A 15264-nucleotide genomic window follows, 5' to 3' on the forward strand; every position below is an offset into this window, starting at 1 on the left:
CACACCCAGGCCACTCCAGCCGATGCCCAACCACCCCACCAGAGTAGGACGAACACCGGCTGAATCACCACCATCTTAGAAGGGTTGCCGGTCACCCCTTCCACCGCCAGCCGCCACTACCAGCCGAATCTTGGCAGGGGCTACCAGATCCGCCGCCAGCACGCCCCTGGGCCTCTAGAACCCCACTAGCCGAGGTGGAGAGGGGAGGAGCGGATGAGGCGGCGTCGGCAGGCCACCAGGACGCTAGGAGGAGGAGAGAAGCCAAAGCAGAGGTCGGCTGGCGCCCGACGCCATCGAGTAGGGGATGGCGCTCCACGAGGACCGCCACCCCCACGAGGGAGAAAGCCGCCCCTCGCCGCCTACGCGACACGACCTTTGGCCGGCTGCGCCATAGGGGACGGTGAGGGAGGGGGCGAGGGAACGGGAGCGGCGTCGCTAGGGTTGCTCCCGAGGGCGCCCGCGGGAGTGCCTCGGGAGGGTGGGGGCTTCTGTCTTCGACGCTTTCAATCACGGGAGGGAGGGGGGCAAAAAACATTACCATCTATTTACTTTCAATCTTGCAACTAGCAATACAGGGGCTTGACAAACCCCTGAAGTTGGGTGCAAGTATTGTTTTCGTTTGTGTGCACGCACTATTTACCTTGCTAGCTTGGTGATTCCTACTAGTTCAGTTAAATCTTGGTTCTCAACTGTGGGAAATAGTTTTCTTCTATGGTATATCACTTGTCCTCTTTAGGGCAAAATCCAACAACTCCTACGGGAGCAGCAAAGGAATTCCTGGCGCTGTTGTCGGGGAATCATCTTTTATCAAGTCAGGTACCTACACACAAACTTTTTCTTTACTTTTTTATTTCTTGCCTAGTTACCTTTGCTTTTTTTGCTTTGTTTGCCATTTTTTTAAAAAAAATACCAAAGTACCTTATTACTATTTTAGTTTGTGTTGCTATCATGGCTAGTTCTTCACTTGCCGTCTCTAAGCCCAAGCTAGAAGTTTTTAATTTCAAACCAAGGGGCAAAGAAAGTTTAATAGAAGCGTGGTATAGAATTCGCGATGCTCAAAATAGATCTACTAATAAACAATCTACCACAATACTCCTTAGAAATTTCTATATTGGTGTTACTACTTGGTATAGGTTTGTTCTTGATGCTATCACTAGAGGAAATTTAAAAAATAGTCATACTTTGGATGCTTTCAATGCCATGGGAAGTTTAGTTGGATTTCCACCGATTAAGGTTAATGAAACTGAAATAACTTTGGAATACTTTATAATTTTTTTGGATATTTATCGAAAATAAAATGCCAACTCATCAACAATTAGAAGAACTGGATAAAAAGGTGCATAATCAAGTTACTAAGTTAGGCTCTACAGTAGGAAATGCTTTGGAATTATTAAAGGAAAAAGAAGTAATTACTGATAGAGTAGAACAAAGTTCCACTAAAATTGATAAATTGAAAGAAGTTATAAATGTCTTGGGTTCAGCTTTCTTCCACAAAAACTAGTGAGGAAGCTTCTACAAATAAGGATTTGAAATTCACTTATGTGTCTAAGGTTCCTAGGCCAAACTTGGGTGCTTCTTCTAGTAAAGAAAAGGGAGATTTAAAAATGATAAGTGTGCACCCAACTTTTAGAAGATAAAAATGAACATGCCTTTGACAATAAATTTTTCGACTTTGTGCCTACGAGTGTTATGGCTAATAAAATGTTTGGTAATCCTCCTCAGAAATCAAGTTGCTTTATTGAAGAATTAAATGATGATAAAACTTGATACATTTGCATTATGCCTAGCTAAGAGTATTAAACAGTAGCGCTTGTTGGGAGACAACCCAATATGTATCTTTTTATTTCTTATTCAGTATAGTGGGTCAACATAATGAATTCTATTGTAATAATGATGTTTGTATCTTTTCTTTTGCTTTGTGCCCCAAGTTAAGCCTTTGGAATGTTGCAAATGCAAATTTTATTACCTTCATTTATATATATCTGAAATGGGAACATAATTCATTAAATTAGGAAAAAAGGCTAATCACTCATTTAAAAAATACTCATGCAATGTACAAAAAATATGCATTCAATGTAAAACAATGATGTCCGCTTTTTAAAATATATTCTTAACATTATAATTTTTAATATATTGTAAACAAAATTTTCACATATTTAAAAATAATATGCTGTACCATTCGAGAAAAGTATTTATGCAACGTAAAATAAAATGTTTATACAATGCAAAAAAGATGTTCGTCTGGTTTTATAGGTTTTGTACTAATGAAAAAATGTTCGTGACATTTTCAAAAAATGTTTATACATTGAAAACAAATGTTTTTTGTTATTTAGAAACAAGTTACACACCACTCAGAATAATAGTCATGACATTAAAATAATATTCCCATGCTTCGGAAAAATAGTCATGGTATTAAGAAATGCTCATGTAGTTTAAGAAAATGTTTCCTATGATTCAAAAGAAATATATATATATATATATATATATATATAAATATATTTAATATTTTAAAAAATATATTCCAAACATATATCTAGAAAAGTTTAGTCATGTATTATGAAAAATATTCAAAGTGTAAGAAAATATAAAAAAACTGAATAAAAAGGGTAAAGGACCATAGAGACAAAAAAAATGAAAAAGGAGGAATAAACCCAAAATAAATCGTGCACAAAAAAAGAACCACAAAGAAAATAACAAAATCGAACGTTAAAAAGAAAACCACAGCAAAGCACACCAGACCGAAAAAAATCGGTGCACAAAAGGAAGAACGATATTTCCTTCGCGCACGAAAAAAAGATAGTTGCGGCAGGCCCGTTCGCGAGATCGTCTGTCTCGCATATGCGAGAGATAATCATGGCGATATATCTTTCCAATTGAGGCGATATATACCTCTCTTTTCATTTTATTCTTTTTTCTTACGTTTTCTTGTTTTCTTTCACCCCATTAAAAATCGTCAAAATATTCAATACCAAGTTTCATTAGCTCAATAAATGTTTGTGACTTAAAAAAATGTCCGCGAATTGAAAAAGAATGTTCATGAATTTAAAAATTGTTTGTGTATTTTAAAAGATCCCCACGAAATTCTAAAAAAGTTCGTGGATTGATAAAAAATTTGCAAACAATCTCTGAAAGGTCTGTGGTCTTTATAAAATTAGAAAATTTTCTCATTCTTTTTTTTTGAAAATCAAGAACATTTTTTGAGAAAAATGAACATTCAAGTTTTCGAATTGAAAGAATAAAAATACTCCCTCCATTCCTAAATATTTGTTTTTTAGAGATTTCAAATGAAATGCCACATACAGATGTATATAGACATATTTTAGAGTATAGATTCACTCATTTTGCTTCATATGTAGTCAGTTGTTAAAATCTCTAGAAAGACAAATATTTAGGAACATAGGGGGTATAAGATAAGTAAAGAAGAACCAAATAAAAAAAGAACACTGAAAAAACAAAAGGAAAAAGGAAACTGAAAACTCGGAAAGGTAGGAACCTTTTTGGATGGGCGGATTCTATTTTGCGCATACGTCAGGGGTTAGCTACCTGACGCGTAACCAAGACCTGCGAGATTTGTTGTAATTGGGCTGGCCTACTTCTGCCCCCCCCCCCCCCCCAACTGATTTTCAGAAGGTTTTCTTCCCTTTTTTCATATCCGCGAACAATTTTCATATTAATTAATTTATAAAACAAATTCAAACATTTTTTATAATTTTAGTAACTTTCGAAATATGGAGCATTTTCTGAATTTATGAACATTTTGTTAAGGTGACATTTTTTGAATTTGTAAATATTTTTAGAATTCGGAACATTTATTGACATAGATTTTTTAAAATTTAATTTTTATTTCTAATCCTTAAATTTTTTGAAAATTGGTCAAAGTTTTGGAAATTAGGTAGATGTTTTAAAATTCATATATAATTTCCAAAACGGGAAGAATTTTCAAATTCGTGAGTATTTATTAAATTTGGAACAATTTAAAATTCGTGATTTTTTCGACATATAGGAACATTGTCCAAATTTGTGATGAAATTCAGGACATTTTTTTTAATTCAGAACGAGTTTTGAAACTTGGCAACATTTTTATATTAACAATCATTTTTGGAAATTCTCCTTTTTAACATTGTATGATATCCAGAACGGCCTTTTAGAATTCAGGAGTTTCGAACTTTTTTTTGAAGCTAACAAAGAAAAAATAACAGGGGCGCCCCGTCGCGCACATGGGTCGTCCCAAAGAGCGTACATGCAAATGCCGGTGCGTTTGCTTGCTGAGCACCGCATACTGCATACGGATAGGAGGTCCCTTGTAGATGGTTCCAAAAACCGGTGACACTCTCAATTCGCTTAATGTTTAATGGGCCAACCCATGTACCTACGGACGTGGGCGATCCGAGCCTTAACAGTTGGAAAATTCTATTCACCGCTCGCTGCGGCAAACTGTCGAGCGATCGCACAGGGGCAGCACAGCGAGCGACAGAAATGGGCCGGCCCACACATAATGCGTCCAAACCGGTTTTGGGAACCGTCCAGAAGGTTCCCTGAACCGGTTTTTTTCCTGTATCATTTTTTCTGGTTCTTTTTCGGCTTTCTATTTTTTTTATTTCTCTTTTTTTCGTTTCTGTTTCTTTTTCATTTTCTCGTTTTTTGTTTCTTGTTTCATTTTCTTTTTCAAGTTTATTTTTCTTTTTCAGAATATGTTCGTAGTTTTACAAATGTTTATGATTTTCTTTTTTATTTCCTTTTCTTTTCTTCTTGTACTTAAAAAAAAACTAAATATTGTTCGTGTTTCCAAAAAATGTTCTCAAAATTCAAAATTTGTTCTCGTTACACAAAAAAGTACAAAAGTTCTGAAATTCAGAAAATGTACTGAATTTTCAATTTTTTGTTCACATATTCAAAAAATGTTAGCTCTTCCAAATTTTTTCAGGATTTTTCAAAATTATCTCCGTTTCAAAATATGTTTTCAAGATTCAGAAAATGTTTGTGCTTTAAAAAATTCTTCGGACTTCCAAATTTGTTCGGAATTTTTTAAATTTTCTCTCCATTTCGAAATATGTTCTCAAGATTCAAAAAATGTTCATGCTTTAAAAAATTGTTCGCGCTTCCAAATTTGTTCAGGATTTTTTAAAATTGTTCACCATTTCAAAATTTGTTCTCAAGATTCAAAAAATGTTTGGGAATTCAAAAAAAATATTCCAGCTTTCCAAATTTGTTCACAAATTCAATAATAGTTCATGTTTTTTAAAAAAATCACAAATTCAAAAATGTTCTGGAAGTTTAAAAATATAAACATTTTTGTTTTTTGTTCACAAATTCAAGAAATGTTCCCCTTTCTCAAATTTGTTCACATCATCAAAATGTTCCTGTTTTACAAAATTTGTACGAAAATTCGGAAAATGTTTTTAGTTTGAAGAAAATATTCATACTTTTGAAAAATTGAGTTGTAGGAGGTCGTCGTTTCGACCCAATAAATTATCTGTAGTCTTTAACTATCGCGCTGCTAGTTGAACGTGATAATGTCTACATCGCAGTGGTTTGCACGGCAGGCCACTTAGTGCGAAGTCGCGTGTTCGAGTTAAAGCGCTATCGCTAATTTCTTTTTTGCGATTTTTCATCTCGGAAACGTTCCGCCGCGTGCCACTGTAAATGGGCCGGCCCACGCTAGCTGCTCCTGTGCGAAGCGCCGGCATTTCGCCGCAGCGAGCGGCCTATAGGTGCTCCCTTAACAGTTGCTACGAGTGATACACAACAATTGTGTTGGCAATGAGCGAGAAGTTGGTTGCTTGGATCTGTCCCAATAGCCGATGATACATGCGCCAGATGAACACCCTAAACCCCAAAACAGTGCTTGATACTAATACTTCGCTTTTTCATAATGTAGTGTGCATAGATTTTTTTTTAAAGTCAACCTTTGCAAACTTTGAACAAGTTTACAGAGAAAATTATGACATGCACAACACTAAATATATCAAATATGAAGCTACATCTTATGATAAATCTAATGATATATGTTTGGATTTCTAGATGTAAATATTTTTCTCGACAAACTTGATCAATGTTTGTGAGGTTTGGCTTTTTAAGAAAAATCCGCATGCACTACATTATGAATGGAGGGGGTAATTACTGTTAACAATTTTCCGTAAAAAAGACGATATACTCAAATCAAATGAATATAATAGCTTCGTATTTGGTTTCCAATCAACAAATCACGCGGAAATCTGAACACGCATCTAACGCTCACACACACACACACACACACACATAAATGCGAACATTTTTTGAAAAATTGAACATACAAATTTTCGAATTGAAAGAAGAAAAATATAAGATAAATAAAGAATAATCATATCGAAAAACAGAAACAATTAACAATCGAACTTGGGCACATTTTTAAATTAACAATCAATTTTTAGAAATTCGTTTATTAACATTGTATGATATCCAGAACGGCCTTTTAGAATTCAGAAGTCGTGAACATTTTTCGAAGCTAACAAAGAAAAAACAATTAACAGAAAAAATAACAGGGGCGCCCCATCACGCACATGGGTCATCCCAAAGCGCATACATGTGAATGCCGCAGGGGGGGGGGGGGGGGGGTGTGCTTTTGCTCCCTGAGAAAACTATGACACACAACACCAAATATATCAAATATGAAACTAGTACATCTTATGATGAGTCTAATGATATATGTTTAGCTTTCAAGATGTAAATGTTTTTCTTCACAAACTTGATCAACGGGTGTGAGGTTTGACTTAAAAAAAAATCTGCATGCACTACATTATGAACAAAGGAAGTAATTAACATTAACAATTTTCGTAAAAAAAGACGATATACTCAAATCAAATGAATATGATAGCTTCGTATTTGGTTTCCAATCAACAAATCGCGCGGAAATCTGAACACACATCTAACGCTTACACACACACACACACTCACACATGCACAGTGCATTTCCGTCTCAGCAATAAACACACGATACACAAATTTTTAACACCACATCAAAGATGTATACATGCAACCCGGCCGTGAACCAATGCTCGCCTAGCTGTAGTTGATATATCGGCCTTGAATCATCACGCTTGGAAGCAAATATTCCATCGGCAATCGATGTTGCCCACTTGAGCTGGCCCTTCACCTCCCTCCGTGTATAGCGAGTATGTAGAAGAGCTGCGTCCCCGAGAGTATGATGGTGAAAGCCTCCATGGTTATCTACAAGCCAATCCAGACCAACACAAACAGTTATTAATAATTATATCGTGCCACATCAGTAATCACAAACTCACAACTTGATTCCCTACGACTACGAATGCTGATCAAATTAAACAGTGCGTCTGTCGGTCTTACCAGTCTAGCATTCCTGCCGTTCAGGTCAATCTCCTTGACTGCCAATCTGGAGAATCAGAAGGTGCCAAAGAGGATACAAATAAGTCAGGCAAAACGTTACATATGCACGCATGCAAAGAGAGTTGGGAGTGTGGTACGCAGAAGTGGTCATATACTACATACCCCATGGCAAGCAGCGTGAGCATCCAGGCGATGAACGCGGAGGAGGCTGCCGCCGGCAGGCTCTCGTGGCTCCACGCGCGGACATGGTGGAACCCTGCAAGCGCCGCCCCCATACCGACCACGCTGGCGATCACGGCGAAGATGACGAAGAACCCGGTCGCCGCGTTCCCTATCGGGAAGTAGATCGGAGAGAAGTGTGACGGCAGCTCCAGCCCGGAACCTGTATAACAACAAACATCTGCTCAGCCCAGGGAATTTACACAAGATACATAGGCACGGAGGACACCGCGAATTAACGCTTGTTCCCTACAAGATAATGCACCCGGATTATGCACTAGCAGTGAGCAGTACGTACCTATGAAGAAGCCGTTGTTGATGGCGAAGTTGATGGCCCATCCGCCGACCGCGGCGACGATGAGGTACATGCAGAAGTTGAGCATCAGGAGGAGGCCGGCCACCGGCTTCAGCCCCGCGTTCGCCATGTGTGCGTGCGTGCTCCTAGCTGTGAACGCTTCCACCGATCAGATTCAGAGGCTGCGCTCTACTTCTTCTACTGGTCAGTATCAGTATTTCAGGCGGCTTAAGGATTGTATCGGCAGCTGCACCTTATATATAGATACAGGGCGTGCGCACGAACGATCGACGGGAAAATCCAGGCTAGATTTGTTCCTTGCTTCCCTCGGCTGCATGGACAGCCGATTGCTTGCTTGTGGAGGCTGGGTTACGTCAAGTTTGTGACAAACTTGATGCTTAAGGCAGCCGTCCCCGCGGTCTGGGGCATTCGGCCTCTCGACCTGTCAGAGATTCGATCCGTTGGCCTCGAGGATAAAATGACGGCTGCCTGGACAGTGGATACCTTTCCTTGCCGGACATGCATACTATATGCATCGACCCTTTTTTGGTTCAGTTTAGTTTAGTTCCCGCGCTTTATTGCTTTACAGCCGTGGAACGCAGCTTTGGCCGTCGTCTCTTGGTATGATGCTGCGTGCAACACAAGTCTGGTAGATGCCAAATACTACGTAGTAATAAAGAAAAGGAAACATATGGTTGCGTCTTGGGCCACTGGATCACAAGATGGACGGCTAGGATGTCCGGTTAAGAGCACGATTGCAAGCCTAAAATCGATTGCGGACGTGAAGGAATTTGGTGAAGCCCTTCACTCCGCCCAATCCCCTCAAATCTCACCCCATCCCTCTAATCCCCAAATCTCTACTCCTAATGGATGAGTTGGTTGAATAGTCCCACCACTTTCGTCTGGTTTTTTTTCGTCTGACTTTTTTTCGTTCGGTTTTACTTCGTCCCACCTTCTCTCATTGGTTTTTCTTCCTCCCGTTAAAAAACCAAACCCCATTAAGGAGAGATCTTGTTTCATGGTTTCTTTGGTAGGTGTTGATTCAATTCAATTATGTAAACAATAAGTAATTCAGAATTCAGAAATTACACCATATATGTGGGATCACCTTCCTAAAATACAGACACGAGATTTTCTCGATAATCTTCCATAATAAAATAATATATTTCTTCATAACAAATCACTAATCACGCGTGCCATGCTTGACAATCACAAGTTTCATATGGGATCACCTTCCTAAAAACCCCACGCTTTGGATCCCCGCCTCCCATCGATCGAATGAAACCCCACCCCTTCGTCCGCCTATCCCGTAAATCTTGCTTCCTTCCTCCGCAGCCTCCTCAAATCCTCCTCGTTTCTCCCCCAAGCTGTTTTGGACGAGGCAGACGCGGCGGCGGCGGAGAATGTGCGCATGGTCGGGTGAGTTTTGAACGTGCACATGGTAGGGCGAGCAGAGCAGAACTCGTTGGTGCACCTACTACCGGCCACGGGCGCGTAGCGCTGCCTCGTGCAGCCATCGTGGACGCGCCGGATCGCCTTGCCAGCGCGTTCCTTCCATTCGACGGCCGAGTCCGATCGTGACGGCACCGTGCCATTCTCGTCGATGCCGGCCACCTCCGACCAGCTACTCGCCAGCCGACAAAATCGCATCCTGGGCGGACGTCTCATCCCCACCATGCCCTACCCGGCCGCGCACTACCATGGTCGTCCTCTTCGACGCGACACGAGATCGTAATCTGCCAAGGCGCCATGTGGGACTCGGAGATCAGCTCTGTCGGGGGCAAGCTCCACTGCGCCGCGCGCTGGCACCAACGTTGCCAGTTCACTGGAGCTCGGAGGAGGCTGTCGCGAAGCTGCTGCCAGCCTGCCACCTCGGCAGACTATACCTAGGCAGAACGAAAACGGGGCCGGCCGGTGCTCTGGACTTAGAGGAGGAGGAGGAGCATGGTGGAGGACGCGCAAGGCTTGTGCTTCACCCAGATTGTGTACCATTGGTATTATTCCAGCCATCTACTTAGTTGAGGAGCATGCGAGCTCTAAAACAACTTTTCTCTTAGGTATTGATTCTCGTTTTTGTACTTAATTAACAAGCTACAGGACTGCAACGTATGGTGGGCATCCTCATGGGAGGGCTGGGAGTGTTGGACTGGAGCCTCGCTCCATGACGTACGCTCTCGCCAGAGTACTCTCCTTGGGCTCTTCTACATACACAGATATACTTGATGAAGCTTTTCGTCAATTGCAAACTATGTGTAGTTCAGTACTCAATAGTGATCATTTTGTATTGTTGATTCTGATTCAGAAAGGTAGGTTTCAGAAAAATAGTGAACACTCTGTATTGTAAGAGCCATGCTAATTCAAGTCAAAGGTGTGTTGACAAGTTAATTTTAGCTTGTATAAGATGGAAGTATCTCGAAGATAAATTTCATAGCTGATGTTCCTCTCATACATAGCAGGATGTGGATCCACCTCCTTTGTCAACGACTCCCATTATGTCTAGGCAAGTAGTTATTAGTAAAATTATGGCGCATGTATGTTTGTTACTTTCAGTTGTTATGCATCTACGCTAGATTCAGAGGATACCTTTTTTTAATTAATTTTTTTGGAAGCTTCTATGTTCAATAGAGTCCTTGCAACTTATGTCGTTATGGGTACAAACTTATTTTTTTTCTGAAACTCAAATATATGCTTCTTTTGCGGGCTTACAACACTAGAGAGAGTTCATGGATTCCAATTCGGTGACATCACATATGAATTTAATAAGAAGATATGGGATGGTTTCACAGAAAGATTATCCAAGGTGGGTATTTCCATTTGTATGTGGAACAGTGTCGCTCCAGCAAGGTTCTGTTTCACGTAATCTTCAGAATATTATAAATCACACATCCGTTCTTGAGCAATGTTTTACTTGTTGAACTCTAGCAGCGGTTTTTCTTGATACATAGAGCAAACATGTTTTTAATCTATTGTCCAGAATTGAATGTATCATTTTTCCTCATTGTGAACTTGTATAGAGGGTGGTCAGAGAATATGTAATTATATTGGGGTGTTTCTTTTTCATCTTAGGTATTGAAGGATACAATGAGTTGACCAGTTATGATTCCCTTCAATCCGTCAAATACATATTTCAATACATCACTATTTTTTTTTCTAGAAGAGCCATGGCTTTAATTCTTGATGATGCGTTGGCGGCTTCATTTATAGTTCCGTTCGATAGAGGATCACAACCAGCCAACAAGTTTTTTATTTTGTTTTTGGCCTCTAACAAGTTAGCCTAACCAATCAATCATAAACAACATCCTGCATCCATAGTACATTGTCGCTGTCAAGTTTGTATCTTGCATAGTAACATCACTCTTATTCTTAAGAATTCGTACAGTAGACAATGGCGTTTACAGTTTGCACTTCTCAGATATTAGAATAGCTACAATAAGCTTATATTAAGTTGTCATGTGAGCTTGATTCGTTCATTGGGTGTGCGCTTTAGATTTTCTCTTTGTATAGATTTTTGTTTATTACGTTTTAGCTGGTTTTCCCTGATAACTCCGAACATTTTGAATGTTGTATTTAGCTGACGGGTCCAACTTGTGTTGAAGGGAAACTCAAGGTTCCAACATGATATGCCCTCTCTTTCATTGGGTTTATTGGAGCGTAGAATTGGTAAATTTTGTGACATCAAGGCAGTTTTTGGTGTAGGAGATAGAAAGTGAGGGGATTTTTTCTTGCTCTTCTCACGGGTACATAAATTTGTATCACAAATCAGGCATGTGCGCGCGAGGGAGGGAAGAGGAGAGAAACATTGACATTTTTCATGCTTTGGAAGAACATTTCTATTCATAGTTTTCTTTTTCCATGGCCATACATGAGTGTCGTGCCATCATGGTAGAGCCCGGATGAAGGGTAAGTCCAATATAGAAACAGGAGGTAGTAGCACTAAGACAAGAGGATGATTGTGGCCCTTGTCCCATGTTGCAAGCATGCCACAATGTTGTCGGTCATTGGCTCACTTAGAACATGAGTTAATGTACTTTGTGATAAGAGTGAGGGTTGAGAGTGAGCCGAATGTGGATTGGGATTGGTCGAATCAATTACAACTGTCTAAGTGGAATAATATCCCTACTTTAGAAAATGTGGCAAATTGCATTTCATTAGAGATGCCATCTGTAGCAAACTGCATGAGCGGGCGGTTCATATTTTTTTTCATCAACACGTACAATTGATTGGTTAGGATAGAAGGGTAAATGCATTGGTTTGGTTGCTTCAAGAGTTAATAACGGGCAGGGTATGTATCAATTACATGCCCAACAACAGACACCATTTTTTTTCGTTGCAATGCATGACATTGTACGTTATGGTACAATGTGACAATGATTCAAGAGACATCAGATCCTTCTTCTTAGCTTGGGGGCGTCATGAGCAGCACACTCCCCCCCCTGATGGCGGTGGTGAATAGACACAAACACATGGAGAGGTGATCATGGTGGAAAGCAGGGCGGTTGGCGGGGGACTCATCCTTGGCGTTCCGCGGGTAAGTATGGTTTGAAGGAGAGAAGGCGCCATGGTGAAGATGAGCTGGGTCACATCAGGTTTTAGAGGAGAGGGCTCCAACGAAAAATGCCCCGCTGCATCAGGAAATGAGTGAGAAGGGGAGGGTCCGGCAGGAAAAAGGAAAAGTGCGTCATGGGGTGGGGTTTTTGTGTTGGGACTACGTGTTCAAGATAACATGACATATAGTCCGGGCAATCACATTTATCCCCATATGGGCTGGATTTGGGGGAGCCCGGACTATCCAGTTGGTTATTGAGAGCCTGCATGGTGCCCGTTTAATGCCCGAACACGCCCGGACATTTGAGAGAGAAATGAGCTTCGACCTTGGAGACGACCTTAATTTGTTTTATTTATTTATATGTATTATAGCCCGTAGCAACGCACAGGCATTCTACTAGTAGTTTTTTGGATGAGAGAGATTATTGTATCTAATTTTTACGGCAAATCAACGTAACGATCAAGAAAAGGAATTGCTTCCTCTTCCGCACTATGTCAAGCTGAATGTGGATGCATGTTTTGATGATGAGATGCTAAGAAGAACCACTGGAGCTGTTATCTGTAACAGTTGGTGGAAGTTTATTGTTGTAGGTAATAGCATGATTGAGTGGTGTTCAGATGTATTATCTGCGGAGACCATGGCACTGAAATATGGTTTATCCTTTTTTTTGCCGGGGGAATATGCTTTATCCCTTGCACAATCTACTGGTTGTAACAAACTAGTGGTGAATTTAGACAACATGGATGTCATTAACACAATGAAGTAGGGAGCAAATCTTGCAGGAGCCCCAGCACCTATCTTCGATCATTGCTATCATATGTCATGTGATTTCCTCATATAATTTTTGAACTTTTCCCAGGAGAGGCAAACTCAGTAGCTCATGAGTTAGCTAGCTTAGCGACATTTTCTCCCATAATGTCTGGATGGATGAACCTTCTACTTCTATTTCTCCTTTGACTGTAAATGATGTAACACTTATTACAAATGAATGAGAGGAGGTTTTATTGTTAAATAAACAACCACTGCTACAAGCCTATTGCAACATGGATAGGCAAACTACTACCTCTTTTTTTGAAAAGGAGGTTAAACCTCGCTTCTGCATCATTGTGATGCAGGCAAACAGAATTGATCCTCATCAAATAAGCAAAAAAATATAATCTTAAAAGCACACATGGATGAATTCTAAAAAAACAGTAAACATGGATGAAATATGATGCAAAGAGCATAATGTAGAGTTCTAATTGAAAACCCATTGATAGGAGCATGTGAGCTCCAACACAAGGGCTCCCAAAAGTTTATTTTAGAATAGGGCCCCCAAAAGTTTGAGGGGGCACAAATTGCTACATCGTACGTGGGTTGGACAATGACATCAGAAAGTGGGCTTAAGCAGAGACGCATGTACATCAGACCTGGTTAATAGTGATTGGGTGCGATCTTGTATCTCACATGAAAAAAGAGGCAATTCTTCAAAAATACATGAAAAGGGAGGCACATACACGAGTGTGGATTTTTTAAGCATGGGTGCAATTAGGGATGAAAACATCGCAGGAACGAAAAGAATTGGGTGCTACCATGTTTGTTTTTACATTTTTTGTAGAAGCGGAAATAAATACAGAAACCCCCAAAATAAATATGGAAACATATACTGCTGGAAACGGGCACGAAGCAAATATGGAGGGGACACGACAACAGGAACGGGTGTTGACCGAAACTTAAAAACTCCTTGAATTACAAAAAAAATACACACAAAAACCAACAAACCTAATGAATTGTTAACATGGCTACAAAATAATATGATTAGGTTATCAACTTAGCATAGTATTGTAGTAGTAGTGAATAATTACATATAAGTCTAGTTGAGTACATCTGTGGTAGTAGAGGGCCTCAAATGGACCATTCGGCTCATTGTGTCATTGTGTGTTGTTTGGTGATTGGGCTACAAATTAGCCATAGGCCTATAGTAAAACGGGAATTCCATATTCACGAAAACAAAAAGTTTCTTTCCACGTTTGTTCCGTCAGGAAACACCGTTTCGTTTTTCTTTCTGTTTTCGGATTAAGAATTTCCGTTTTGCAAATTTCCATTTCTATTTTTCCTACGAAAAAGCTAAAAGTTCCACTCCATTTTCAACCCTAAGTGTATCGGATCCTTTTATTTTGGAAGACCCAAAAATGATATTTGAAAGTTTTAAAAAATGTTTAATTTTTACACAACTACATATAGATGTTCTCTGCATGCCTGTTAATTTTGTTGAATAATATGATGTATTATACATAACACTAAGAAAGACAAAATTCTGGCCAAGAAAAACAATCCATTTTTGTGCATGTCTTTGTCTTTTTTTATCTCACATACAAACACTTATGTTGACGAGACTTTGAGGGAAATTCACTTTGGCTTTGTGCAAATATACTACACATCTATATGCCTGTAGAAAAAAAATTGGGTTTCTGTAGCCATAAAATAAATATTTTTGAACTACAAACATAATGATCTCAATGTTCCCATGCTCCAAAGTGACTATCCTTACATGCGCGCCGTTGGGGATCCTGATTGATCGTGCTAAAGTCATAGCATGTTCGTGACTCCTTGATCTGCTTGAGTGTTCGCCGTGCATTCATGAAGGCCTCATGTGTTGCCAAATTATGATACGCATCTCAGGCTCCTTGCTCCTAGCGTCTCTCTGCCCCCTCCCCCTCTCTCTCATCTTCTATTTGTTCCGCCATTTCTCCATTATGTTGTTAGCTCCAATGCAGTGCTACCCCGATGCCTGACCATCACAATTCCCGAAGCGTGCCATCACAAATTCTACAATTCACTATCACAAGTTAGAAGGGCAGAAAGATGAAAGTTAACTTGTAAT

The 15264-nt window shown here is 39.9% G+C and overlaps 1 protein-coding gene across 1 annotated transcript; it reads right to left on the reverse strand.

Moving 5' to 3' along the window:
• Positions 1–6836: 6836 nt before the first annotated feature.
• On the reverse strand, positions 6837–8105 carry LOC125548519 (membrane protein PM19L). Its single transcript, XM_048712102.2, has 4 exons — positions 7859–8105; positions 7504–7723; positions 7342–7387; positions 6837–7206 (listed from the first exon to the last, which is right to left on the reverse strand). The coding sequence occupies exons 1-4, from the start codon at positions 7983–7985 to the stop codon at positions 7129–7131; spliced, it is 471 nt and encodes a 156-aa protein (XP_048568059.1). The 5' UTR covers positions 7986–8105; the 3' UTR covers positions 6837–7128.
• Between the last annotated feature and the right edge of the window lie 7159 nt (positions 8106–15264).

The sequence above is a fragment of the Triticum urartu genome, chromosome 3A, assembly GCF_056163025.1.
Source record: "Triticum urartu cultivar PI428250 chromosome 3A, HENAU_Tu73, whole genome shotgun sequence".
NCBI classification, from domain to species: domain Eukaryota; kingdom Viridiplantae; phylum Streptophyta; class Magnoliopsida; order Poales; family Poaceae; genus Triticum; species Triticum urartu.